Source organism: Chlamydotis macqueenii, chromosome 3 (assembly GCF_036417535.1).
Source record: "Chlamydotis macqueenii isolate bChlMac1 chromosome 3, bChlMac1.mat, whole genome shotgun sequence".
In the NCBI taxonomy this organism is placed as follows: Eukaryota; Metazoa; Chordata; class Aves; order Otidiformes; family Otididae; genus Chlamydotis; species Chlamydotis macqueenii.
The window spans coordinates 117,740,267-117,766,910 of NC_141558.1; the positions used below are offsets into that span (position 1 = coordinate 117,740,267).

At 44.2% G+C, this 26,644-nt stretch overlaps 2 protein-coding genes across 18 annotated transcripts in view; both read right to left on the minus strand.

Moving 5' to 3' along the window:
• SOS1 (SOS Ras/Rac guanine nucleotide exchange factor 1) overlaps positions 1-13,186 on the minus strand; it is a 69,449-nt gene extending 56,263 nt beyond the window's left edge. The window contains exons 1-2 of one of the 6 annotated variants that reach the window (XM_086743645.1): positions 12,854-13,186; positions 1,844-1,969 (exon numbers count right to left, since the gene is read on the minus strand). In XM_086743645.1, the coding sequence (XP_086599771.1) occupies positions 1,844-1,969; positions 12,854-12,940 (213 nt within the window). In that variant the 5' untranslated portion in view covers positions 12,941-13,186. Of the gene's footprint in view, positions 1-1,843; positions 1,970-6,127; positions 6,647-9,575; positions 9,945-12,853 lie in introns of those variants that run through there. The other 5 variants (XM_086743647.1, XM_086743646.1, XM_086743644.1 and 2 more) reach the window with 5 other exon arrangements.
• A 5,418-nt stretch (positions 13,187-18,604) lies between these two features.
• The window catches only part of MAP4K3 (mitogen-activated protein kinase kinase kinase kinase 3), a 97,675-nt gene continuing 89,635 nt past the window's right edge, over positions 18,605-26,644 (minus strand). For 11 of the 12 annotated variants that reach the window (XM_086743685.1, XM_086743683.1, XM_086743682.1 and 8 more), the window contains 3 exons: positions 26,243-26,313; positions 22,467-22,522; positions 18,605-19,992 (listed from right to left, as the gene is read on the minus strand). In XM_086743685.1, coding sequence (XP_086599811.1) covers positions 19,905-19,992; positions 22,467-22,522; positions 26,243-26,313 — 215 coding nt within the window. In that variant the 3' untranslated portion in view covers positions 18,605-19,904. The remainder of the gene's footprint in view (positions 19,993-22,466; positions 22,523-26,242; positions 26,314-26,644) is intronic. The other variant, XM_086743686.1, reaches the window with a different exon arrangement.

The window sequence follows — 26,644 nt, forward strand, 5'->3', positions numbered from 1 at the left end:
GGTCCAGATTGTATACATGGAAATTGCTCTGATGATGGCAATGAACATAATAAGAAAAGAGAATGTCCAACAGCACCCACATATTTTAAAACAATTTCATAGTCTACACTTGGACCATATATGTTCCAGCTTATTTACTCCTCCCAGCAGTCAGAGTACCCATGGACACCTACACTCATGCATTGAACAACTCTCTTGCTGGAACTGACGCACAGGTCTCCGGAGGTTCAAAAGCTTCACTGTTTTTGGTAGCCCTGGTGTTCAGAGACACTAGAAATCTAATTTCTTGGATAACTTCACATTTTACTTTTTCATACCACAGTTCTCATTGTTTTGGTTGCAAGTGCTCACTTACATAAACATGACCCTTGTTTGAACAAGCATGAAATGAGGAAGATTAAGTTAATGACCACTTACAAAGAGCTGGTACAGGACAAGGTACACAAACAAAAACTTTCTGACAAAAAATTAGGACAGAACATAACTCTATAAAGGTGGCATCTAACTTTTCAAAGTATAGGCTTTTCTTTTTCTCCCTTCATCATAATACTTCTGCAAAAGGAAAGCAGAGGTCTCATAAAATAAAAAGCCTTATTCACTATCTAATACCAATTCACTCCCTAGCATAGTTCAGCCTGCCTATTGAACAATGAAGGTCTCCTGAGGAAAAAGAAATGTGTATGACCATATGGTTAAAGAAAACATCATTATGCACAAAGGGGCTAACCTGAGGTTGCCTGATCATCTCCAGTCCTTGCATTTCTCACTCTGACTTCACAGCCATAAGACTCATAATGTAATGCTGTGTGGCAAATTTTTTGTTAGCATTATTTAAAACACAGCATTAAACAATCTTCCACAAACCTCTTGCCTCTTGAGTCTCCAGACCAGAATGAATGAATGCTGCAAAACATGCCAGCCATTAAAGTGGACACTGGAACACCATTAGAGGTGTTAGTGTTCAAAAGAGAAGGAGAAGGATGAAATTCATGAATCTTGAGCTCAGAGACAACTACCTTTTTTTTTTTTTTTTTTTTTAAAGACCTTTTTGTTGGTTGGGGTATTTTTTTTGCCATTAGTCCACTTTCTTCACAATGTGAGGAAATTGTGTATTATTTTGTTACCTAACCTAGCACAGCCCTCAAGTACTGGAAACCAACAGGCACACTGTGCATGGAGTCTGTAGCTTGGCACCAAAGTTTTCAAATCACGGTTAAGCACAAAGGGCTACCAAAACATTCATGAGCTTAGAAGCTTAACTCACTTAGCTTAACTGATTTGTTTCTCAGATGGAGAAACTCTTCACAGATCAAGCCCTCTTCTCAAACATCAAGCTGCTTTTCTGAGCAACAGAGGTTTGAAAAGGCAATTGTAAGGTAAGAGGTTTCTATATAGACAGAAGAAGTGTTCCTCAACTCATTCTAAGAAAGTGACTGAACTATTTTTGTTCAAATTTCTAGGAGGGCAGGGAGCGTATCAGCCTAAATCATCATGCTGAGAAATCAGCACAAAGTCTCAGACTAAGCAGCTATAGTTTGCATGCAATGTCAGTGGGGAAAAAAAAAGATCTTCTGAAAAGAACCAGTTAGCTTTATCTACACCAGTTACACTCACCATTTAATATGCGGTAATACAATTCAGAGACAGTTTTACTGTGCATTGAAGAACAAATTCAATTGATAGGAAAAAGAGCTATTAGGTAACTCAGCAGGCTTTATGCAGAAGGTTCTGCTATATAAAGATACACTACTGCTTTCCTTTTTACATTGTAAAATTATTAATCTATTAACTTTTCATGTAACAGTTCAAATTATTACAGATTTGTAATAATTATTCTCTATACCTCTACATCCAGAAAACTTCTTGGTTGGGCTTGACACAACATACTTAACAACTGGAGAATTAACTCCTCCACATACTGTAATGCATCTTCAGTAGAGGAAAGTTTAGGATGGACTTGCACTTGAACCTATAGGAAATAGAAGAATTCAAGCTTTGAGTTTTGCTCTTTCCCAAACCACATGCTTTACTTGCAAAAAAGTTGACAAAAGAATAAGCCAAACAGCTCAGAAAAATCCAACCCAAAACATAGCTCTATTAAGGCACACCAGAAAAATATGAGTGAAACACCCATCTACACCTGATAGAAATACAAATCTCAAACATTGAATGTACTCAATTCACTGTACGTAATATTTAATGTCAAGAAAATAGCTAATTAGAGTGCTTAGCAGTGCCACTAGGAAAACTGTTTAAAAAACCCTGCATATATTTATCGCCCTCCCCAGCTCTTAAACTCCTGTTTGTACAAGACATTTTAGACATGAGGTTTTCTCCCTTTTACAACTCATTGTTCATCACTCAGTCTATAATAATGAAATACACTTTTTTCACAGACAGCACACTACATAAACAGCAATGAGTTCACCAGTATTTAGCCTTCAAATAGTTTCATCCATTCCCAATTAGCTCTCACTAAAATAAGACTGGTTTAGAAGTTTGTTTCCATACTGATTTTTTTTTAAAAAATATGTCAGCCTCTAGAGTAAAAAAAAAAACACTTTAGAAAAGGTCACAGTACTGTCCTGGCATTGAGTGGCAGTTCAGAGATTTTGAAAATCTGGTCCCCATATGTTTACTTTTAAGTCCTAAGTATCTGTAAATTCTTACTGGTGTAAATACACTGAGGCATAATCCTCCTTGCTCCTCCCATTATTTTTCCAGACAGTCACTAGGCTTCTGAAACAAGCCTCCAGTATAGCTTTCCTTTGCACTTCTGCAGTCCACAAAATAGTACAGTTTTGACCAGTTTAAATTTCAGTTATGCTAAGCTCAGTGCTTCAGAGCTTAGACAGACAGGCAGTTTAATTTCAGTCCTACACCAACGCCAAATATGCCAGAGCAAGCTGACTGCTAACTTTTGCAATGCACCTTTCAAGTTCCAATTTCATCATTTTAACATTCCACAGCATACATCTCAAAATGCCTCCAGTTCTTTCAATCACTAAGAGCTTAACCACCTTAAATCAAAACCCAATAATCTGCCTCATCCAAATATTAAGCTCATGTCTATATTCAAATAATGGTGACGTAAGTATTTAATTTCACACCCGAGTTTTCATTCCTGTTTGCAGTTACAGCAAGAAATAAATGTTAGGAGGTTTAAACACACAATAGCCTCACATAGAAATCCACTTGCCTGTTAAGGCATTGTTGTGGTTTTGTTTAGTGAGGGGGGGCCTAAGGTGGCAGCTTCTGTAGGAAACTGCTAGAAGTCGCTCCCCTTTGTTCAGTGGACTTGGCCGGGCCTAGGGCGGACCTGCTGCTGGCCAAGGCCGAGCCAACTGGTAGAAGAATGTCCTGTGATAACGCCTCGTGATAACGTATTTAAGAAGGGGAAAACCGGAAAAGAGGAGGAGAAGATGTGAAGCAGCTAAGTGGGGGGCAGAGAGGAGGAGGCATGAGCCTTGTGGGCCTTGCAGGCCTCACCCTCTGGCCTCTCGCCAGGCAGCAGACTGGGCCCAACTCAGCCCGGTCTGGCTGCAAGAAGTGGAGAGGACATGAGAAGTTGAAGTGAATAAGATGTAAAAAGGATCCTGAGAGGCGTCTGCCAGCCTGTTGTGAGGAACAGCTGCAGATGCCAAGGTCAGTGAAGAAGGAGGGGGAGGAGTAACGTGACTCCTGGCCGAGATTCCCCTGCAAGCTCATGGTGATGACCATGGTGGAGCAGGTTGTCCCCCTGCAGCCCATGGAGGTCCACGGAGGAGCAGAGATCCACTTGGAGCCCGTGGAGGACTCCACGCCGGAGCAGGTGGAGGCCTGAAGGAGGCTGTGGCCCATGGAGGGCCCGCTGGGACAGCTGTTCTGGAGGGACTGCACCCCGTGGATGACCAATGCCAGAGCAGTTTCATGAAGGACTGTGGCCCGTGGGAGGGACCCCACACTGGAGCAGAGGAGGAATGCGAGGAGTTCTTCCCCCGACGATGATACAGCGGCGTAAAACAACACATGATGAACTGACCGTGACCCATATTCCCTTTTTCTCCCCCACCGTGCCACTCGGGAGGGGAGGTAGTAGAGATAATGTTAAGCCCGGGAAGAGGGAGGGGTGGGGGGAGGTTATCTTGTTCCCTGTCTCATTCTCCTGCTAGTTTTAGAAATAAATGAGTGTTTTTTCCCCAAGTCGAGTCTGTTTTGCCCGTAACGGTAACTTTAAGGATTTCTCCCTGTCCTTATCTCAAACCTTGAGCCGTTTTTCTTATATCATCTCCTCCTATTCTCTCAGAGTGTGGGGGGAGCGAGAGAGAGACTGCGTAGTCTCTCTGGGAGAGAGAGACTGGTCCCGATCGGGGCTAAACTACAACAGGCATTCATTAGTTTGAAAACTTCATGTCTGGGCACAGTCCTGGTGCTCATTTAACTGCTGTTGAGATTTAAATATTTTAGATAATGTGTTTAGTTTCCTGTAGCTTACATACCCTTATGCAGCAGGTTATTGCTTTTTTAACTTAAAAGCACTCTGACAGAAATAGAACAGGAGAACTTCTCTCCATTTTACTAGCTAATGCAACTATTTTGATTATGCCAACAGTTTCATTTTTCCTAAGAATTTCACTGTGCACAGCTACAGAGCATGTTTGTAGAGGTACCCAACTGCATGCCCAGCAGTCCAAAGCATTATTTACAATTCAGACACTGACATCTGAAACACTGTACCAGCTTGGAACATCTTAACATCAGAAATTACAGACTTGCAGAAATACTCTCCTAAAGATCAGAGCTGATCTGAGCCGCCTGGAAGATGCTGCCTTTAGTGTTTTTTTTAAAGCAGCACTGAACAAATTTGTATTACATTCTCCCTACAGTATACTCTAGCACTTTGTATTTTGAGAAGTGTTAAATTACCAAGTCAAACTGACAGTAAAAATACAGAGCATGATAAACAGAGCTGCTCTTCATCACTCTGGTTTTCTTCTTTGCTTAGAAAAGAGATCGTAGACTTAAAAAGCCTCATCACAACTCTTTCAGTCTGTAACACAGGACTATAAGAATAACAACAAACAAACAAAAATGCCACATCAGGCCATGACCTGAAACATTATCCCTAGTCAGCCAAAACAGAGTCAACAACGATAGCCTGCCTACTCCTAGATTGGAAGATAAAGTTCCAAACATTTTTCCTAAGTATTTATGTTTGAGAGGCAATTACATCATTCTTCTCAAAGGTCATCATCTTCTGGCACTATCAAGCTCTACTTTAGTAGAATATCCACCTCGGCAGAGGAAAACATCATGAGGTGCCATTGGCTTGCCAGCATAGTTTATCTATATTAGGCAGGTAATAAATAAACTTCAGTGCTACTTAAGTGAGATTTACTATCATCTAGGGTTCAAAGTCATACAAGCAAAAGCAAGAAAACAACTAGACCAACATGGAAAATTACAGGATAGTTTGGTGTACAATTATCACAGAAACATGTAATTTCAGTATCTGCACTACTGTAGTACCTAAAGGCTCAGACTGAGAATGAAACAATGTTATCTGAGGATACTCAAAGCAAGTCCCAAGAAGTCCATTATCTAAGGCATGATGCAAGACTGGGTAACACACAAGATTTAGTAAGAGAAGACAAGAAATGAGAACATCTGTTAGCATACACCATCACATGACCAGTTTCAAAAAGAAGATCGAGTTACCAGGGGGTTTCCATCTTTCTCAAAGTCAATGCAACATTTTCATTTAAAAAAAAAAAAAAAAAAGGGTCACCCTGCCTTATCATCCTTGAAAAGAAGGAGTATGGCTTGAATCCCACCAGATCCTTCACAGGAACACACGATAAAAACAGACTAACAACTTCTAAAGTGTAGTGATGTTTAGATAAGATTCTTATCTAAACATTTAACCTTTCCCTTAAATAATAACAGAACCCATCCCTTCCCTCCTACACACACATCAAAATGTCTATGTTATGATAAGGGAAATTACTAAAAGAGCAGCTTAAGACCTTTTCACAAAAGCTTAAATTCTTTGAAATACCCCAACAAATTCTAATGGACAAATACAACGTACATAAGCTACAAATCCCTACCTCCATGGCTCTGTTTTCAACCCAACTCATCTGATCACTTTTTTGAATGTATAATCTTCTCTATCTTCTTTAATTCTCAAAAAGGAAACAACCAGGATTTTCTTTATTTGAAGATAAGCAGAGCTAGCATTTCTTGAACAGCTTTTCATGCTCTTTTTAAAAACATGAGCAGAGACAAGCAGCGTCTGCTTAAGAAAATTCGTAGCACTTCATAAGAATCCTGTGATATGACCACTTGGTGCTTTTTTTGCCTTTTTTTTTTCTTCCCTTAAAATCAACAGAAGCAAGAAATTTGTATTAAGAATGGCAACTGCTTAAAAATTAGGCAACTATAAATCTAAACTGTCAGAAAAAGTCAATGAAATCAACTTTTAAAAGTGCTTAATGAATAACACATATTCACAAAGACACATATATCTCATCTTACTTTATAACCCTTAGCAACTTATTTTATATAAAGCTTTTTCAAACTATTCCTTTCAGACTATACTTAATAAATCAGAATATAAACACTCTCAGTAGCCTCATGGGAAGCAGTAGGGACCTAGACCAAAGCCTGAAACAAGTTTCAGGTAAAGGACTGCAGATCGAACAGCTTCAGCTTACACAGAGCCTTGTTCTCCAGTCTAACACATCTCCTAGACTGGTCAGAAGATGACCCAAACCTGAGTCTAGACTGACACTCAGCAGCTCATTCTGCACCAGAAAGAGGTGTTTGATAACAGGTAGGAAAGGAAGTGAATTTAACAATCTGATTGATACTAAATCACATTTTCTTAGCAACAGTTTTCAGTTACCTCTTCCTCATGCAGCCATGAGGAAAAGTCTAATTTATGTCTATCATAAATCCAAAAAATTTCAACTTACAATGAAAAAAACTCTCCAAAGACTTCTTAAAGCAACTTCACGTGTTACACAAAAACACTAGCATAATGCTCCCAAAACATTGTTAACAATCAACGCAATCAGGCTCATGGTTCTCAAATTGTTCTGCTAAACACAGAATACACCAAGAAAATTCTACTTTTGAAAGGCTGCAGAGAGAACAATACTGAACTGAGTCCCATTAGGAGCAGCAGAAACTTCAGCAGCTTCAGGAAAGTGCATAACAGAAGAAAATCATTCTAAAGCTACATAACAAATTGAAGTAAAAATTAAGCATCTACTGTTGGTGAGAGATTTTTTTTTCATATCTGGGCAAGACTACTCATCTACTGGAATTCTGGCAAGAAGTCACAGTCTGAATCAAAAACCAACATCTGCTACAGAACAACTGTGCTTCACTGCTGAGTACAGGTACTGTCACATTGCCAGTCTTCCTTGTGGCAGCTTAAGTGTCTAAAGGAAAAAAAAAAAAAAACAAACATCATATTCATCATAGCATTTTGATAATAAAATAGAAACTCTAATGAGATGACAGGCCAAGTTGTTTTCCAAAGCACTATTAGAAAAGGCGAAACTTTACTGATTATAAGCATTCTTCCAAACCTTTTATAAACCTAAAATTTTCTAAGCTTTTGCAGACACAGTTTATTCAATGGATTATTACTAGAAATGATGTGGCCACAGAGCAGGTCTTCATGGGAAGAACTGCCTTCACTTTAGTAACTTTGAAAGTCTTCACTAATCATAGAATCATAGAATGGTTAGGGTTGGAAGGGACCTTCAAAGGTCATCTAGTACAAACACCCCCTGCAAGGAGCAGGGACATCCCTGACTAGATCAGGTTGCTCAGAGCCTCATTCAACCTGGCCGTGAACGTTTCCAGGGATGGGGCTTCCACCACCTTTCTGGGCAACCTGTTCCAGTGTTCTACAATCCTCATTGTAAAAAATGTTTTCCTAATATCCAATCTAAACCTACCTCCCTCTATTTCAAAACCATTATCCCTCGTCCTATCACAACAGGCCCTACTGAACAGCCTCTCCCCATCTTTCTTATAGGCCCCCTTGAGGTACTGGAAGACCGCTATCAGGTCTCCCCAGAGCCTCCTCTTCTCCAGGCTGAACAGCCCCAACTCTCTCAGCCTGTCCTCATAGGAAAGGTGCTCCAGCCCTCTGATCATCTTCGTGGCCCTCCTCTGGACCCTCTCCAACAGGTCCATGTCCTTCTTATCTTGGGGGCTCCAGAACTGGATGCAGTACTCCAGGTGGGGTCTCACCAGGGCAGAGTAGAGGGGGAGAATCACCTCCCTCGACCTGCTGGCCACGCTTCTCTTGATGCAGCCCAGGATGCGGTTGGCCTTCTGGGCCGCAAGGGCGCATTGTGGGCTCGTGTTGAGCTTCTCGTCCACCATCACTCCCAAGTCCTTCTCCTCAGGGCTGGTCTCAATCCATTCTCTGCCCAGCCTCTATTTGTGCCTGGGATTGCCACTTAATGTTATTACCCTTGTTTTTACTCAACATACGTTTTGTTAATCTTTGCTCAATGACTACAAAACCACCGACAAGCAATTGCTTATCACTAAAACACTCCAGGATTAAATATTTTATGTACAGCTTGCACAGATGCATATTCTTATAGTGCAAGCACTTCATTAAAAGGCTTTTTCTTCTATTTTTGTACATCTCTGTTTATATGTGGCAACCCTGCCCGTGTTTTGTCATCTTGATAAATTAAAAATCCAGTAAATTAAATCAAATATAAATGTATTGGATCCACACTTCAGCAACAATTCACTGAGGCCACAAGACTCAGATTTTTGCTAACACTCCTCTTGATGTATCAAGGCAGCAGTATTACACTGCACCAATGAGCATGTGAAAAAACTTAAGGTAAAGACTTGAACCATAGGATAATCAGAAGAACAGAGAATCCAAAGTGATGTAGGAAATTAAGGATGTTCTACATCTGTAGTGAAGCAGTGCCAAGAATAAAAAATGCCATTCTGAGTAGCAAGTGGCAACTGGACTGCCACTGATTTGAAGAACTAGGTAATTACAAGTCAGGTAGTCATCTTTTTGTCAGCCACAGCTCCTCAGGACTCTGCAGTCACTGAAGCAGCTTTTCTCATCTCTTTTGCTCCATGAAAGGTACAGAAGACTAACTACACGATACATGGAGTACCTGGAAGCATGCTGTCCGGAACAGTTTCCTTAACTGAGGCAGCAAGTCTCCCTCAGTTGTCAAACCACATCTGTCCAATCACTTTGACCACAACAAATTCTAACAGCAGCCCTTGCTAACTGCTCAACTGATTCAAAACAACTTTAGGTATGCAAAAAGTGGAATAGCTATATGGTAAGAAAGTTCTTTTGTTTTTATCAATCTTTGAATTGCTTAAGGTATCAATCAATAAAGACAACATGCTTTCTACTGTAAAAATCAACATATCAGGGAAGAAGTAAGTCGTAGACATGGAGAGAAATTCTGACTCCATAAACAAGAGTTATACAAGCAAGATGAAGCAAGGAAAGATGTTTAGGAAAAACTATCCAAAACGTTGTGACCAAAATAAAGTGTATAAATTCACTCGTGAAGGAACACCAGTGTTGGAAGAGGCATCTCTTTGCAGGTGTCCCTTCTGAGTCCATCTTCCCAGGTGTATTAAAAGTCAGGTATCTCCACCTTCTCTGGTGTTTCATGTGTCTTGAATCTGCCGTCTTCAGCCCCAGCATCTCACCTTCTGTCCATCTCTGCAACTACAATTTCAGACACCAGCTGTTATTCTTACTTCCTTTTCTGGTACCTCATCATCACGATTACTGTCTTTCATCAGCAACCAAGGATCTCTGCAAGACTCCTCTTTTGCTGCTTCAAAATAACAGTGACCAGACAGAGAAGCATCTCTGTACACATCATTTTCTTCCTCATTGAGTGCATTGGAGCCTATCTTGACAGCATCTGAAGGAGAATTGGAAGAAAAGAAATTACATTATGATCTGGATGGTACAAGAGCTGCCTTTTGCAAATACAGCTGTTCAATGCAAATAGAGTTCTATTGTCAAGGTTCATGTCTAATGAATACATGGCATGCTCCCCGAGAATCTGTTGATGTAGGAAGAGATTTATTCTTACTATATATTCTTAGTTTTGTTGCTTGATATAAAAAAAAAACAAAACACACACACAAAAAAACAGAAACAAAAGAACTCATTGGAAAAAAGCAAGCTGTTTGCAATGATTCAACAATACCTATTTTTTAAGAAAACAATTCTGAGGCTGTCATTTGAGCTCTGCATTACAAGCCAACTCAAAGTTACAAAAGGGCAATAGCACTTTAATGATTCAGTCCACGTGTGGCAGCTTTCCCCAATACCTGTGAACACTCCATCCTGGTATATATACACTTTAACAACGTTAAATTAAATGCCACTCTCCTTATCGGAGATGTTAATTCAAGACAAATCTTCCAAAATACTAAGTCTAATTTCCAGCTATGCAGGAAATCATCACAATCCTGTTTGTACATCTATCTGGTTTCAAGGTGGAGTTCAGAAAACAGCTTGCTGTCGCGACCTGAGAATGCGCGTTAGCATCTGGCCAACTAAGGCGGGAAATGAAGGAAAGGTTCTCCTCTAGTAATGAAAGACGTATATGAGCTTCAGACAATCTGATGCCTTCTGTGAGAGAGCATGCTCTGGCAATTCAGCAGACAAAGCCACAAGGCACTACTTTCCCTCCAGGACAGTTCTGCCCTTTGACCTCACTGGTACATTCTGTATTTTACTAGTCCCACATGCTGGCCTCCAAGTACAGCTCAGCTCTTTGGTTAGCAGAGCAAAGAGTCAGTGTCCCAAACCCAACGGCTGCAGAGCTGCAGTATCACACCTGTCTTGCAAACAACAACAGATAATTGTCAAAGCAAGTGTGCTGCACTGTTCATGGTTTTACCTGCTACCTATGACAGGTTTATTACTTTATGGGGCCTTTATCAGGCCAAACATCCTAGCCAACACGACTTGTACCTCTGTAAGTTAGTAAAATAACAGTTTGTTTTCTCCATTAACGGAGAATCCATTAATAATTTAATATTTTCATCTCCCATTTACTTTTTCTGTAACTCAATGATTCGCCTTTCACTAAAACAAGTGACAATACAGACAGATTCTTCATCTCTACCTTTACAGGGACAGCAATAGTAAGCAGCAGAAGACTATGCTTCTGCAGCACAGGGGGCAATAGCCTGAGAGAAGATAAAAAACAGGCAGTGATCTCATGGAGAACTGACATCAAAAGAGTTAACACCTGCCAGATAGTTGCAAGTTTGAGTATGAAGCCTTCAGAACTAACTCCAATTCACCCCTGCGACCCTGCTACCCACAGTAAGAAACAGAGCACAGCACAACAAAACCAAGATAACTATACCTTGCAGGGCCAGTTTATCATCCTTGGCAGCTTGTCATCGTTGGTCTTCTCTGTTGACTTCAGACTCCAGAATTCCTTTTCCCCTCAAGGAATTTATCCAAGTCCTTCAGCAAGCATCTTTAATGCAGGGTGACTCCACAAAATGACTTGTCCATTGGGAAGAAATCTTGTGCTTCAGATGCAGCAGTTCCAAAGTCTTAGCTCATATTTGTCTCAAATCCTCACTCTACATCCTCCAGTAGTTAGCACTAAGCCTCATTCCAAATTTGACAAACCTCTGCTACACCATTCCTCCAAAGGAACGAGCTCTTGCTGGTTGACACCTTGAGTAGCTCCAGTTTCCAAGCAGGCTTCAGTTGAGTGGTTGTCCAAGTTCTTACAAGCACCACAAGCAGCGAGTTGTACAGTTAGTGTAGAAGTACAGTTTCAAAGAAATGACTACCGATCAGACATAAAGCATTAACAGCACATGCTACAGACGAGACAAGCAAGATGAATTCCAAGATCTAGACGAAACTGCAGTGTTGAAGACCTCAAAGAGCACACCCAGAAAAGCCAGGAAATACATTGCAAGAGGAAATTAGGAAGAAATACTGAACCAGTACAACTGTAAGACTTGAAACTTCCAGTCCATACTGGAGGATGCAATAGTTCAACTAGCCCTAGGAGCAAGTCTTTTATACAAAAGTTGCAATTAATCACTGTAACTAGACAGACTCATAAAGTATTGCCGTGTATGACCAAAAAGAATCAAGTTCTGTAATTTGAAGCCAGTTCAAGCAACGGTGTCAGAAACCTCGTGTTTGTTAAGCCTTCTACTTTCTGGGCTCGGGCTACAGAAGTGGAAGAGGAGCCCTCAACATTTTTTCTCTCTTCCAAATAAATTATTTCCACACCACAGGTGCAAGATTCACCATTCCGAGGGAGCAAGACTTGCTAGTTTGTCCTAACGAAGCCTTCTCAGCAAAAAGGTGTTTAAACTAAGACAAGCTTAACTCGAAGTCATTAAGCCCGAACACTAAATTAGCCAAAATTCTCTCAGCAGTTCCTCATTACGATCCCCCCCAACTCCCACCCGTGTCACTGCTGGGCGCAAAGGGAGCCTACAGAAACTCGCAGCAGCACTACTTGCTTCCTCCTCAGCGAACGGGGGCCGGGATCCGCCTGTCCGTTAACCAGTGTTTATCTACACGGCTCTCTCTCTCAGAGCATCGCCCTAGCATGGCTCCTGCGGCCGCCGGGGCCTGGGAGAGTACGCCGGGGCTTCTCTACGCACTCGCCTGGCAAGGTAGTAACTACCGACCCCCGCCGAGCCCTAAAGCCGCTCTGGAAGAGGCGGCCGGCCCCGCTGCTCGACCGAGGCCGCGGCTCACCACAGGTCGCCGCGACGGGCCCCAGGTCGAGCCCCCGCTCCCATGGCCCTGTCCGCCGGGGCCGGGAACCTCGCTCCCCCTCACCTTCTTGAGGGCGGGCACCAGCAGCCCCCGCCACTTGGGCGCGTTCTCCTCGCTGAAGAACTCGTAGAGCAGCGGCTGCGCCTGCATGGCGCCGCCGGGCCCGGCCCGCTCGGGGAGGCGGGCGGGGCAGGCCGGGCCGGGCCGGGCCGGGCCGGGTCGGGCGCCGCGAGGAGGCCGCTGAGTGCTCGGCGCCCCTCAGCAGGAGGCCTAGCAGCCCCCCGCCGCCGGCGGCGGCAGGCCCGCAGCGGCGGGGGGGGGCGGCGGTGGCGGCGGCTGCCGCATTCCCCGCCCCCGGCTCTCGGTGGTCGCCCCGGGGGGGGAGGGGGAAGGAGGCGGAAGGAGGGGCGGGGGGCGGCGAGAGGGGGGAGAGGGGGCGGCGGGAGCAGGGTCACGCGGCGCGGCGCGCGGGCCGCGAGGGGCGGGGTCGGGCGCCCGGAGCGCGAGCGCCGCCGCCTCCCCCCTCTCCAGGCTCCCGTCCTCGCCCGTACGGTTGGCGGCCGCGGCGCACGCGCAGTGCAGCGGCAACCCGCGCCGCGCCTGCGCCCCGGTGATCGGTGGTCAGGGCCTTCCTCCCCTCTCCGGCGGAAGTGACCTCACGAGGCAGCTACACTTCCTCGACCCCCCGCGCGCCCCCTGCCGGTGGGAGGTCGCGCAGGGCGGCAGGGTCAGGCGGTCTCTCGGGGTTCCCTGACCCGACCAGGCTGGGCTGGGCCGGGCCGGGCCGAACCGAGCCGAGCCGAGCCGAGTCGAGCCGCACGGCGGGGCCAGCACCGGTGCGGTGGGGGGCCAACGACCTCCCCCCGCCCCCCGGGCGCCGCCGTGCTGCCGCCCCCCCGCAGCTGTCCCCGGGCACTGCAGCGGTGTGGGAGGGGACGCGGCCCGCCAGGCCGCCCGCGCAGCCCCAGCTCTGCCTGCCTGCCCTTGGCAGCCGCCAAATGACCCTGGGAGAGCAGGGCACAGCCAGGGTCCTTGGGTCGGGCCTGGGGAGGGGACAGGGTTCTGGGGAGCCTTTGAGACCCGTCAGCCACCCAGGCCAGCAGGCTACGGGCCGTGACCAGCGAGGGAGGATCCAGCAGAGGAGGGGTGGTGGTGGCCCCACACAGCCCTGGGGAGGTCTGGGAAAGAGAGAGGGCTTTGGGTCCGCATCAAACCCCAGCAGAGCTGTGCTGGGGCAGGCAAGGTCCCTCAGCCACCCTCCGGGCTAGTGCCTCTGCGGGAATGCTGATGATAATGCCACCAAGGCTTTGCTCCCTGTAGACCACGGCTGATCTCACTGCCAGCTTCTCATGGGCCTCCCTTGCCAAGGAGTCAGCGTCTGCCTGTGACAACCAACTGTCTGCTCAGAGCTGGAGGTGGTGGGGTGCTGTTTCTCTTCCCTGGAAAACTCTGTCACTCCCTGTTTGAAAGACACGGTCATCTCACAGTCAGAGATAAACAGCAGTGCAAGAACAGCCTCAAGGGTGAAAAGTAAGCTTGGTTCTTAGAAAAAAGGCCAGAGAAAGCAAAGTTGGAATGCAAATAAAGCCCAGTGGTTTAAACAGGACAAAGTCCATGGTGGTCTGTGGGGCCTGGCAGGGAGGAAGGCGGAGTACGATGCTGGCAGTGAAAAGCAAGTCATTGTGCTCTGCTTTGCAAGGCAAGGGGCCAGGGAGAGCGTGAGGACCGCAAGAGAATATAGTGAGCTGCTGTTGGGGAGCACAGGGAGGGAGACAGATGTATGAAAACCTTCGGTGGTCACCAGAAGGAAGGTTTGGGACTAGCTTCCCACCTGGGAGGACAGCGAAGCACCTGCACAGACTGCTTGGACAGAGTCTCCCTTTGTCTTCAGGGCTGGTTGTGCAGACATGTATCAGGAATGGTATGCATGTTGGGAGGCTCACTTAATTAGTGTTTGTGAAGCACTCTGAGGACAGAGGATGTTCTTGAGACCAGATGCTGAGCAGTATTTTAGCAGGTAATGGATGAAGCCTCTTAGAAAGAGCTGTCTTCACCCCGCAGCTCTGCCTCAGGTGTTTTTCCTCCAGACAGATACTGCTGTCTGAAGGAGCCAGACTTTTGCTTTGAGCATGCTGGAACAAGGATGAAAGGCCAGGAATATTCATGTCTCAGAGCTATTTGCTTGGTCTAGCAGCCTGCCTATACATTCAGAGACACCATCACAGCATCTCATAGACTGTGGAGCTGTTGTACTCGCTGCCTTATGATGGAAAATCAGTCTGCTGAAGTTTAAATCTTCAGCTGCTCCCAAGTATGTGCAACATTGGGTGTAAAACTGCACCAGTGCGCTGCTCTCCAGCCCTTCCATTTGGAGATGAAGGTGCCAGGACTCCTAAATACCAGTGAAGGGTCTACAGCATCTCTTCCCTTCAAACAAAGCAGCATTGGGTAACATGAGATTGCAGGTGCTGTGTTCAGTCGGATCATACATTCAGTACGGCCACAGGACAGTCCAGGCCTGAACTGTCACTCCACCTGGAGCCACCAGCACCAGCTGATAGCCTTCCTCTCCTGGCTTTCCGTGCTTTTTCAGTGCCTTCTGCCTGAAGACATCCTGGGTTTATTGGTGCCGAAAGGGCAGCCCAGGTTCCTCACTGGCCTCTGCCTGATCCTACTCACTCACTTCATGTGCCAAATGGGAGGGTGTGGCTTTGCTTGGAAAGCAACTGAACGAGACATAACGGTCTCCAGGGCTGTCTTAGGAGCTGTTGCTTCAATGCTCATGGGAAACAAAACAGCCTGTATGGTGGGATGAGAAAAGTCCCACGAGGACTGAAGGGCAACGTGCAACTGAAAGTAACAGGATGCTATTCACCAGCAGTTGCTGTCTCAGGCCACTGGCTTTGTGCCCTATCCATGGCAGGGGGCAGAGGTGAGTGAAGTGCAGTCAAGCAGAGGCACTGGTGGTTACTGCATATGGATGTGCACATCTCCAAGGTGAGGGTATTCAGGGACTTGAAAGAAGGACTGCAGCCGTCTGGGTGCTTGTCACGGTGCAAGCTCTTGCAGGGAAGAGCACAGAGTTGAAAGCCGGGGGCTGCTTTTGTAGGGACATAGTAACAGAGGAGTTGAATCATGAGGGGATAGAGCAAGCTCAGTGGCATGGGGAGGTGCAGTGGGATGCAGCCAGGCAGTGGGATGACCCCTCAAGAAGTGAAGATGAGAGTCACTGCCATTGCTGTCAGAAGGTGCAGAAACCAAAGGGCACAGCCAGTGGAGTACTGACTGGCTTTATGGAGATGTGTCATGTCTGTGGGTGGGTGGGGACACTCGGGATCCCCCAGTGCTGCTGGAGGAGGCAGAGGAGCATGAGGTGGAGGGTCATGGCAGCCCTTTACCATACTGTCGCAAGGGCTAGCTGAGCAACAGGGGCTTACAAATAGTGACAGCACCCCTTTTCCCCCAGCAGCTGCCATGGGGAATGTGAAGAGGTGCCACCAGGCACTGACGATATGCTCCTGTATTCAGCCTGCAAGATGCTGCTAGAAGTCAGAGCAATGCAAGGGGGACCTGAATTTGAACATGTTGGATTTAAATTAGGTTTAAAGGGAAAATCTACACCCGAGGAGGTGCTGCCCAAGGAAGGCAGAAGACCTCTAGCAACAGTAATGCAGCTGTATTCTAGAGGGTGATGCTGAGCAAACAGCGAGCCCAGCATTGCCATCCATAGCGAGGACTTGAGAGCCCACCAGGGTCCACATCCCCCTCCCCAGACACATTCCCCTAGCTCCTTCTGCACTCCTCAATAGATGACAGGCCTGGAACATGACTACCTATAAGCCATGTTTTAGATCAACCTGGAGTGTTTCCTTGAGGGAAACAAAAGGTTTTGGTACACTCCCTGGTTTTACCAGCTTTTTTCCCCACCTTTTCACGTAGATTCCTTAAAAAACCCAGCAATGCTATTGCTAAAGTCAAACCCTGTGGAGTGTAAGAAACCCCCCCTTTGCCTGGGGGATGCATCCATCCCCATCACTGCTCACAGCATTGCTAGGTTCCCCCAGCCTCATCTCAAATTCCCAGCTACAAGGAACGGGCAGCCACCAACATGTGTTTTTCCTCGCACAGCTCTTGGTTTCAGTAAAGGGCAGTGGGATGCAGAACTTGAAAGTGAACCCCCTCTTTTTTAGGTCACCAGATCCTGTTTCTGACAGGGGCAGGCAGTACCACATGGAGAGATTTGCAAGAACAGGATAAAAACAGTGTTCGTTCCCCGGTCCTCCCAGCTTCCAGGAGCACTTCTGCCACAGACCCAACCAACCACAATGCTTTGTTCTGTTTAAGAAAATTCAGTCTGGACTGAGACCCAAGTTCAGCCCCTGCACTGATCAAACTTTGCTGCCAGGTTGGTGAATGCCTCATGGCTTGGCCACATCACAATTTCCACCTGTTAGCAGCTAGGACCACTAGCTAGAAGCCAGCAATAGCAGCCAGAGCAGAAGGGGCTGGGAGAAGAGAGAAAAAGGGAAGCCACACAAGTTGTTAGAGAAGCTGTGTCAACTTGCTGTAGGCAGAAGCCTTGCTCTAACTTTGTCATACCTATGATTCAGTTTCGTGGCTCTGACTGTGCTCCTGTCAAGTCAGCCACACACTGATCCCAATCTTGTGTCAGGATGGGGGTGGTGGAAGCTCCCACCAAGCATAGCTCAAAGAAACTTTCAGTTCATGGCAACTGCAAGTCTAGCAAGGGATATCTTTTGTTCTATCAGACATCCAGGCTCCTGGGCTCAGCTGAGGGCAACTGCAAGCTGAGCAGCTCAGGATGGGGAAGAGGCAGTTTTGCAGCACAGACCCCAAAGCCTGCAACAGGAAAATTCCTCAAAAAGCAGGAACCCTTTGCTTCTTCCTTGTCTTTCAGGCAGGAGAGCAGCATGTGGAAAGCAAAGCTGTCCTGGCTATACCAGTAGATTTGAAACAAGCCTGCCCTAGCACAATATTAACTTTCTTCCCATGTGCCATTACCCTGTCCTTTTTAATTTTAGCTCTTCCAGCTGCATGCTGGCATACATCCTTTTTTACTAAAAATGCTCAACCAGAATAAAACCCCTTAGCTCCTGTTGCCTCTAATTCAGCAACAGCCTGACAGCACTACAAGATGCTTGGCCACAGCTGCAGAAATCCCACAGGAGGAAGCATGTTTATGGCACATCAGCTATAGTGTACTTGGTTAAAATTTAGCTACTTTTTGCACGTCAAAGTGAGGAACAGTCCATGGGTAGCAGGATGGAAATCCCCCTTGGACAGCAGCACATGCATGCTGTGAAAATACATGCAAGATCTTGCCTTTTCTGAGAATTCAGCTTCTCATCAGTGGGGCTTGCATTACCACCTCTTCCACAGGGTGGATCTGAGGTTCAGCATGAGGGAACAGAGAAGATGGCCCAGTAGAAGCAGCAAGCATGAGTCGCATAGGCAGAAAAAAAAGCCCCACTCAGAAAAAATCAGGTTTGCAATTAACAAAGATGGAAAAGCAGGTGAGGGAGGGAATAAATAAAGCAAGCTGGAATTTGGAAAGACTTATCTCAAATACTTGCAAATACATATATCCATTGTCTAAAGACCAAAAGGGTAATAATGTCTACCCTCAAGTGCTTGCCTAAATTGAGTTGAGCTCCATTAGTCTGATCATTCATACATTCAGAAATGCCCAGCTTCTGTGTTTGGCACAAGCATTTAATAGCAGAATTCAAAACTCTGTATGTTCCATTTTACTCTTACGTGGAAAATTAGTGCAGGTGGTAATCTAATTGTACAACAACATGTTAAAAAACTTTATTTTACATTATATACATTAAGAAACATATTTCAAAGCATTACCAATCACAACAATAATGCAGGCCATAAATCATTTTAAATTCAGCTTGGTTTTAGTGTGTATTATCACAATAAAATACAAAGAACATATAAAAAAAAAGGAGTCAAATGTGTGCATTTTGCTAAAACTTGGCATTTACATACTCCATTGGAAAACAGCAATCAAAAATACTCTGATCAAAACTAAGTGCCTGTGATGCGTAGTAACCGTTGTATTGTTTGAATGAGGTAGTAACTAAATTATTTTGGCCATGTGTTAACATCCTAAATCAAGAAAACTGTGAAAATAGTTATAAGGCCAAAAAACTCAAAATGGCAACATCTTTGAGCCATTTCCACAATATGGAATGTTGCTCCTTTTCATTGTGATATGAAACTATTCAGTAAAATAAAAAGTGATACTAATCTTTATCATCATATACATGAATAATTCAAACACCTATTGCAGTGCTGCAGCCAGGTACCACTAATCTGGGACTGACACTCATCCAGAAAATATTGTTTTCAAGCATAAAGAAGTAATTGTAAGGAGAGTTTTAATTAAATATAAAAATACAGGTGTTTAATTGGTTTGTTTCACAAAGAAAACTACCCAACTAAAAAAAAAAAGGAGGAACTTTGAAGCCCAAGTCATATCCACAAAGTCACAGCTTACCTTTGTGACTAAATACATCACATCTCAATACATTGTGCAAACATGAACACCAGTGTGTTGCACCAAAATTAAAACAAGATTGTAATCTTATTACAGCCTTGGTTACAGTTTCTAAAAGTTAAGATTTATTTGTATTAGTAAATTACATAAAATACAATAGTGTTGTTAAATGTACTATATTTGTTGCTAGCATTCCACTATAATAAACATAAGAAGTCCTTAAAATAGTACCCCAATTTCATTTTTGCATCCTCAGTGACTTTTACAGCTGTACAGGTAAGACACTTGTACTTAACAGAAGGACCACTATCTACAAAAAGTCAGTGTAGGTCTTCAGGAAGAAGTTTCACTGAAAAATACTGCATATGTACAAAGATTACATAACAGTAAATTAAGCACTTCTGTGGTATCATAATGCTTATGTGTCCATACCACAAACAATTCTCATTTTCCTCTCAGCCACAATAAATTATAAAGTAACTGAAGTCAAGCTACCGTGGCTTTTGTGCAATTTCAGCCAGCCACGAATGCCGCTGCAGCAAGAGTGTTCTCTTGTCACGGTGAGCTGCCTGCCATGTGCTGTTCTCAGTAACTGTTCTCATGCCCTGCCAGGATATATAAATTGCTGTTGGCTGTTGGGTTATCCGTCGGCCTACTCTCCAGCACCACAACCCTAAAATGAAGGAAAAAGAAGCCACAACATCAAATAAGCCTGCATTTAAAAACATCTTTGGATATAACTGTAAATATTCCTTCCTAGGATCCATCTGACTGGTGGTCACTTCTCTTTCCCTGGATACCTCTAGTCCAAAAGCTGCTCAAAGCAAGGCCAGCCTCAGAGCTAGCTCTGAGGCCAGCCTCAGACCAGGCAAGGTCTCCAAGGATCTCCCACAGACTCTCAGGGCTCCTACTGCAGTGTTCAACCACCCTCACCCTGATGTTTTCCCCCTTTATATCCAGTTGAAATTTCCCTTGCTGCAATGTATGCCTGTTGCCTCTTGTCCTTTCAGTGGGGGCTTCTGAAGAAGTTCCATCACTCCCCTACCGCCTGGGCTTGTGCTTCCCTGGAGCTCTGCAAAGCTAATCCATTAATCAGGCTCCAGTTCTGGAAGTTGTTAGTCTGCCCTTTGCCATTGGACAGATGACCAAAGCTGACTCTTCTGTGAGCACTTCTAGGCTTTCCCTGAGCCCATGTAACGTAAATCCACAGAAACTTCCACCAGCTCTGAAAGTCCCAGAGACAAAGGCTTGCAGGCTGAGAGAGTCCTCAAGGAAAAGACTGCTATGTGCAGAATGTTCTCTCTTACTCTTTTCTTTCCACTCACTTTTGACCAGCATTGGAGATAGGAAACTTGGTTAGCTGGACCTACACTACAACTGCAAAGTCCGTAAGGGATGTCCTAGATCAGACCTTTCTCTTCAAATTAGAGAAATTAGCAGTGACAATTCTGTTTCACAAACTAGTTGATATTTTTTAATCAAGCAAGAACTGTTAAAACTGCTAAATGGACCAGGATGTTCATGATTGAAATCTCCTCCACAAACACCCTGAAGTGAAAGTAGATTGTGGGAAATTCAAATCCATTTATTGTGTATTCACCCAAGGGGAGGATGCTTGCTTCAAAACTATCGCTCAGAAAACCTACCCTCTGCTCAATATGCTCCATAAAGGGAATGACACCTCATGCCATAAGGCATTCCCTGCTCACCAGGAGAAAGCAACACACAGGCTCTTATCAGACTTATGCCAGTTTTTTGGCTTCTTTGAACCTCAGTTCCTATGAACTGCCTAGGAAGTGACATGTGGTGTGAGAAAAAGGTTGCACAGCTCAAGGACAAAATATGAGAGCTGCAAGCAAAGTAGTATCTGAAAAAATTTGAATTAATGTTTATCGCAGTGCAAAGTCTTTAAACATTGTCTCAGACTTGGGAGACTATTAGTGCAAGCCAGAAATAGATGGCACCATATTTGGGGAAAAGGATGTTATTTTTCCAAGGCAATGATTTGCAATGTCATGCTGGATTGTGAAGGCGAATTGATTTTTAAATTGAGCTGTGCTGTCTCTCAACAACTAAGATAAATGACATAATAAAGCTGAGCTCCATGCACACCTCACTAAAACAAAGAGTAAAACCCTTATGTCAGAGATGAGCATTACTCACAACTACCCATAACCAAAAAGCTATCAGATATTGCCTATAAAGCAGAATCCTCAACCCCTAGCCAGCAAAAATTGCTGGTAGCTAGCCAATTCACTGCTGCTGATGTTATGGGTATTTACAGGACTGTGCATCAAGACTTGAGAAGCAGAATATGGGGATGTTGGTGATGGTGAGCTTTTCTGGTAGTTTTAAGATGCCACAAGAGAGTGAGTTTACTGTGAGTGGCATAAGACAGAGGCAATTCTCAAAAGAAAAATTAAAGTCTATCTTTGCACTTCATATGAATACATTACTGGTAGAAATGTGATGTCAGCATGCACTCCCCAGAAAACAAAACATCTACTGTTTTTATGGCTATTACAGAAGAACAAAGTTTGACAGCAGAGTAGAGAAAGTTGAGGAAGTCAGTGACGCTCCTAAAATAGCAGTTACTGACTCAACAAGCTGGTATCTGATGGGTCAGACAGACATGGTGTTAGTGTCCTGCAGACACCAAAGAACAGCTATGCTGGAATTTATCAAGAGCTCTTACAAGACCTGAGCTGTCATGTTGGAAGGACAACTGGTGAAAGCGAGATATTTAAATCTTTAAGTTTTTTTTTTTTGCATTTGTCTCAAGAAGTAGATCTTCATGAGCTACCGTAGCAGAGCATCTTAAAGTAAAGATTTCATCAAGTTAAACAAAAAAATTACAGCACAAAAACAAAGACGCTCCTGGGGACTATGACTGTAGCCAAATAGGAGCTTGTTAGCATGGCTGAGTACTTTTAGAAACCCACAAACACTTTTAGAAGGAATTTTTTTTTTTTTTTAAGAAAGAGAAGTAACAATTGAAGGCCTGAAAGGTAGACACGTACACAAAGGAATGAGTTAAGATGGCTAAAAAAGTAATCACAAGAAATAAGCAAAAAGAACTTTTACAAGGTAGGAGGAATACACATTATTCTTCTATTTTAGCATGCCATGTTCACTTTCTCTTCATACCTGTCAGATCCCAGAAGCCTGAATATCCTTGTATTATCAGAAATTTCTTGTGTGACCTAGAAAATAAAAATAAGACAAGTGTTTACATGTTAAGTGCACAAGTGTTTTTAGAGACAAGAATTGACTGTGATGTTACCAATTTACTGATTATTTAAATCAGCTAGAGAATTCAATGCAACTCTCACTTTTAAGTGAGATCAAAAGGTCTTCTGTACTTCTTGCCACATTATGTGAATTCCTCTGGTAGCAACTGCAAGCGCAACAGCAGGGCTCAGCACTGCACAACATCTGAGCTACCGGTGCAATTCTCTTTACAGCCATAACTGAAATAGGTAGCTGTAGGGTGCAATTTGTCTCACTCTAGATGAGATATCCAACATGGGTCAGGTAAATCACACATAAAATGCATTTTGTTGAAATTCTGAATCATAGTAACGATGTACTAAAGTTCACATTCTTAAAAACTTAACAGAAAACCATAATCTAATCTGTGGTACTTATGCCCATTCTGAAAAGAAAACAGTATTTTGACATTTCAGACTAGTGCAATAAAGCTTTGTTTACTGCAGCTGAATTGTACTTGTATGATACATCTTTATGATCACATGAATACTAAAGCACCAAAGAAAACATCATGTTAATCAATACAGTCAACCAAAGGCCACTGCATACTCCAAAAGATATCAAGTGGGCAGCACAAAGCTCCTTTTCTACACAGCCACATTTCACATTCTTGAGGAAGAGATTCTTCTCTACTTCCCATATCCTAGAAGCGTTAGCTGACTTAGTGAAATCACTTCTGGCACAGAGAACTTGCAAGGGAATTTTAATTCACAACAATGAAGTTCCCCACTTTGTTAAGAAAGTTACTTCCTGCTTGTTCTGGGGCTGAGTCTGCACAATCTTGGCCCAAATTTTGAGCATCTTGTCTCAGAATTCATATTCCCTGTTTCATTCTTCCCACACAAACCACTGTGGAAGTTTATAGTTGTGGAAGGGTGTAACTTTGCAAGCAGCTCAAATCATCGCCAATTAGAACAACTGATATAAGATTAGGGAATCTGAACTAATAATATCTTCAAAGACAAACATGCTGCAAAATCCGGTTAGTCAGATTTTTGTCCCATGTAACCACTTCCTACATACTACATAGCATAAAATTTCCCAAAAGTCATTAATATAGTCAAGATCTGAGCCTGGTAACACAGCCTTTTCATATTACAGATGAAAATAAGTTTGTTTTTGTTTTTTCTTAATAGCTGTGGCTAGTAGGACAGCTAGGAGATACAAAGAATTTTAAAAGGCCCCAGAGCTTACCCTAAATATGTTATATAGATAAAAAGTTTTTGAGTTGCTTGCTTTCTGAAAACAGCTCAGTTCTGCCTTTTCTTCTCTCTAAACTGGAGAGACATGGGTTTGATGGACGGACCACTCGGTGGATAAGGAATGGGCCGGCTGGCCACACTCAGAGAGTGGTGGTTAACAGCTTGATCCCAGGTGGAGACCGGTCACGACTGGCATCTCTCAGGGGTCCATGTTGGGCCCGGCCCTGTTCAACATCTTTGTTGGCGACATGGACAGTGGGATAGAGTGTACCCTCAGCAAGTTTGCCAACAACTCCAAGTTGTGTGGTGCGGTCGATACGCTGGAATGGAGGGATGCCATCCAGAGGGACCTTGACAGGCTGGAGAGGTGGGCCCATGCCAACCTCATGAAGTTCAACCAGGCCAAGTGCAAGGTCCTGCACCTGGGTCATGGCAATCCCAGGCACAAATACAGGCTGGGCGGGGAATGGATTGAGAGCAGCCCTGAGGAGAAGGACTTGGGAGTGCTGGTGGATGAGAAGCTTAACATGAGCAGGCAATGCGCCCTTGCGGCCCAGAAGGCCAACCGCATCCTGGGCTGCATCCAGAGGAGCGTGGCCAGCAGGTCAAGGGAGGTGATTCTCCCCCTCTACTCTGCCCTGGTGAGACCCTACCTGGAGTACTGTGTCTGGTTCTGGAGCCCCCAACATAAGAAGGACATGGACCTGTTCGAGAAGGTCCAGAGGAGGGCCACAAAGATGATAAAAGGGCTGGAGCACCTCTCTTATGAGGACAGGCTGAGAGAGTTGGGGCTGTTCAGCCTGGAGAAGAGGAAGCTCCGGGGAGACCATGTAGCAGCCCTCCAGTACCTCAAGGGGGCCTACAAGAAAGATGAGGAGAACCTCTTCAGCAGGGCCTGTTGTGATAGGACTAAGGGTAATGGTTTTAAAATAGGGGGAGGTAGATTGAGATTAGACATTAGGAAAAAATTTTTTACAATGAGGGTGGTGGAACACTGGAACAGGTTGCTCAGAGAGGTTGTTGATGCCCCATCCCTGGAAACATTCAAGGCCAGGCTGGATGAGGCTCTGAGCAACCTGATCTGCTTAGAGATGTCCCTGCTCCTTGCAGGGGGGTTGGACTAGATGACCTTTAAAGGTCCCTTCCAATCCTAACCATTCTGTGATTCTATTCTTCATTCAGGTGCTGGTTTTGGCTTAAGAGTAACAAACCAAGATGACAGTGTTTCTTATGCTGTACATAAACAATATAAAGCATCCACTTGTGCTGAAGCGCTGTGGGCCATGTCCTCTAACAACTGGATCAGAGCTACTGAGTGTCAATGGGTGGAGTAATCCACTGAGCGTTGCAGAATGCGGCTAGCAGGAGTCTGGAGTTGGAGAAGGGTCTAGCGGCATCACCTCCTCCTCACAGTCTGTGCTAGCAGCAGGGTGCTGCAGTTCACCATTATGAATTCTTGGGAGACAGACAGTCATGCCTGGGGTTCAAACATGCACAAATACCACAAGAACCATTTCAAGACTTCGAAATAAGATGTAGTCAGACTCTACTCTTTTGTCGAACTTCCCACAAAGAGCAGGCTTACTGTCAGCACAAATTAGGTCCGCTGTTGCTTTATGCAAATACATGTAGTTGTGTGACAATGTGGAATATCTAAGCTTGGCATGGTGTGACTGTACATGTACTTTAAAATACAATTAATCACAATGAGCTCAATTTCTCAGCAATGCGACACTGATGAAACAACTGGTGAAGTTTGTAAATATTCTTTAATAACCAAATTAAAAGACTCAAAATCCTGCAAAGCACAGCATTTCCATTAACACAGAGATACGTAAGGTTTGCAGCAAGAAAAAAAAAGGCAATGGGAAGGTACTTAAAATGGCTTAACTATGTCTAAAAATCACAGCAAAGTGGCTGAAAAAAGGGACTGCACAAATTCTCAAAAAGTCTTTAGGTCAATCTGACATTGTGACAGCTAGGCACTAAAATCTTCAAAGTATTCATAAGCCAAGGGAACATGGAAGAAACTAAAAACTAACAGGCAATTCATTCAACACAGTGACAAAAAGCTAAAGCTCGGCAGTGGAGTGGCAACCACTGGCAAAGCCCAAATTTTGGTGAGAAGCTAAGGGATTGACACTGGTCTTCAAAGCAATTTAAGGTAAAAATTAATGTTATCAAGAATTAGGCTTGTATATTTTCTATGGCATCATGGTCCAGTCTCTTGCTGGTTTCTGCTTTGTATGTTTGACTTGACAGGGGCTCTTGTATAGCTGAACTAATTAGTTTGTAGCTTATGAAACACGTTTAGAATGAGACTTCAGCTTCCAGGTTTAACCTAGGAAGTTACTGAAATGTTTTACTCCTTTTCAGACCACAGCTTTATGCATTTGTCCTCTACTTGGCTTATATTAGATGCTAGAATTTGAAGCAAGATGCAGTACTCACCTCATTTGATCTAAAACTCCTTCCTTGCATGCCGTGTTTCCAGAACGCTAACACGCTGTCTTGTAGACAGACTGGTAACAAAGAATACTGGAATCAGTTTTGAGGCATAATGTCAACCTGTGCTTTTAAGGCCAAAAGCATATGACTGCAATTTTGAAATTTGTGCATATATGTTTTATTGTGTCACATTCACCCACCCAGACTGCAAAGTGTCTCTCAGGAATTGCTGAATCTTCCTCAAAAGTAGCTGCATTTATATATTTTTTTTGCTTAATGCGCGAGGTTTAAAAATATTCCCACCCAACCAGAAAAAGTACTGTCCTGTCTAGTCCTAGACATGTCCTTTCCTTTGAATGGGAAATCCCTCCTCATTCTAATACTAGCAGAAAGTACGTATTGAAT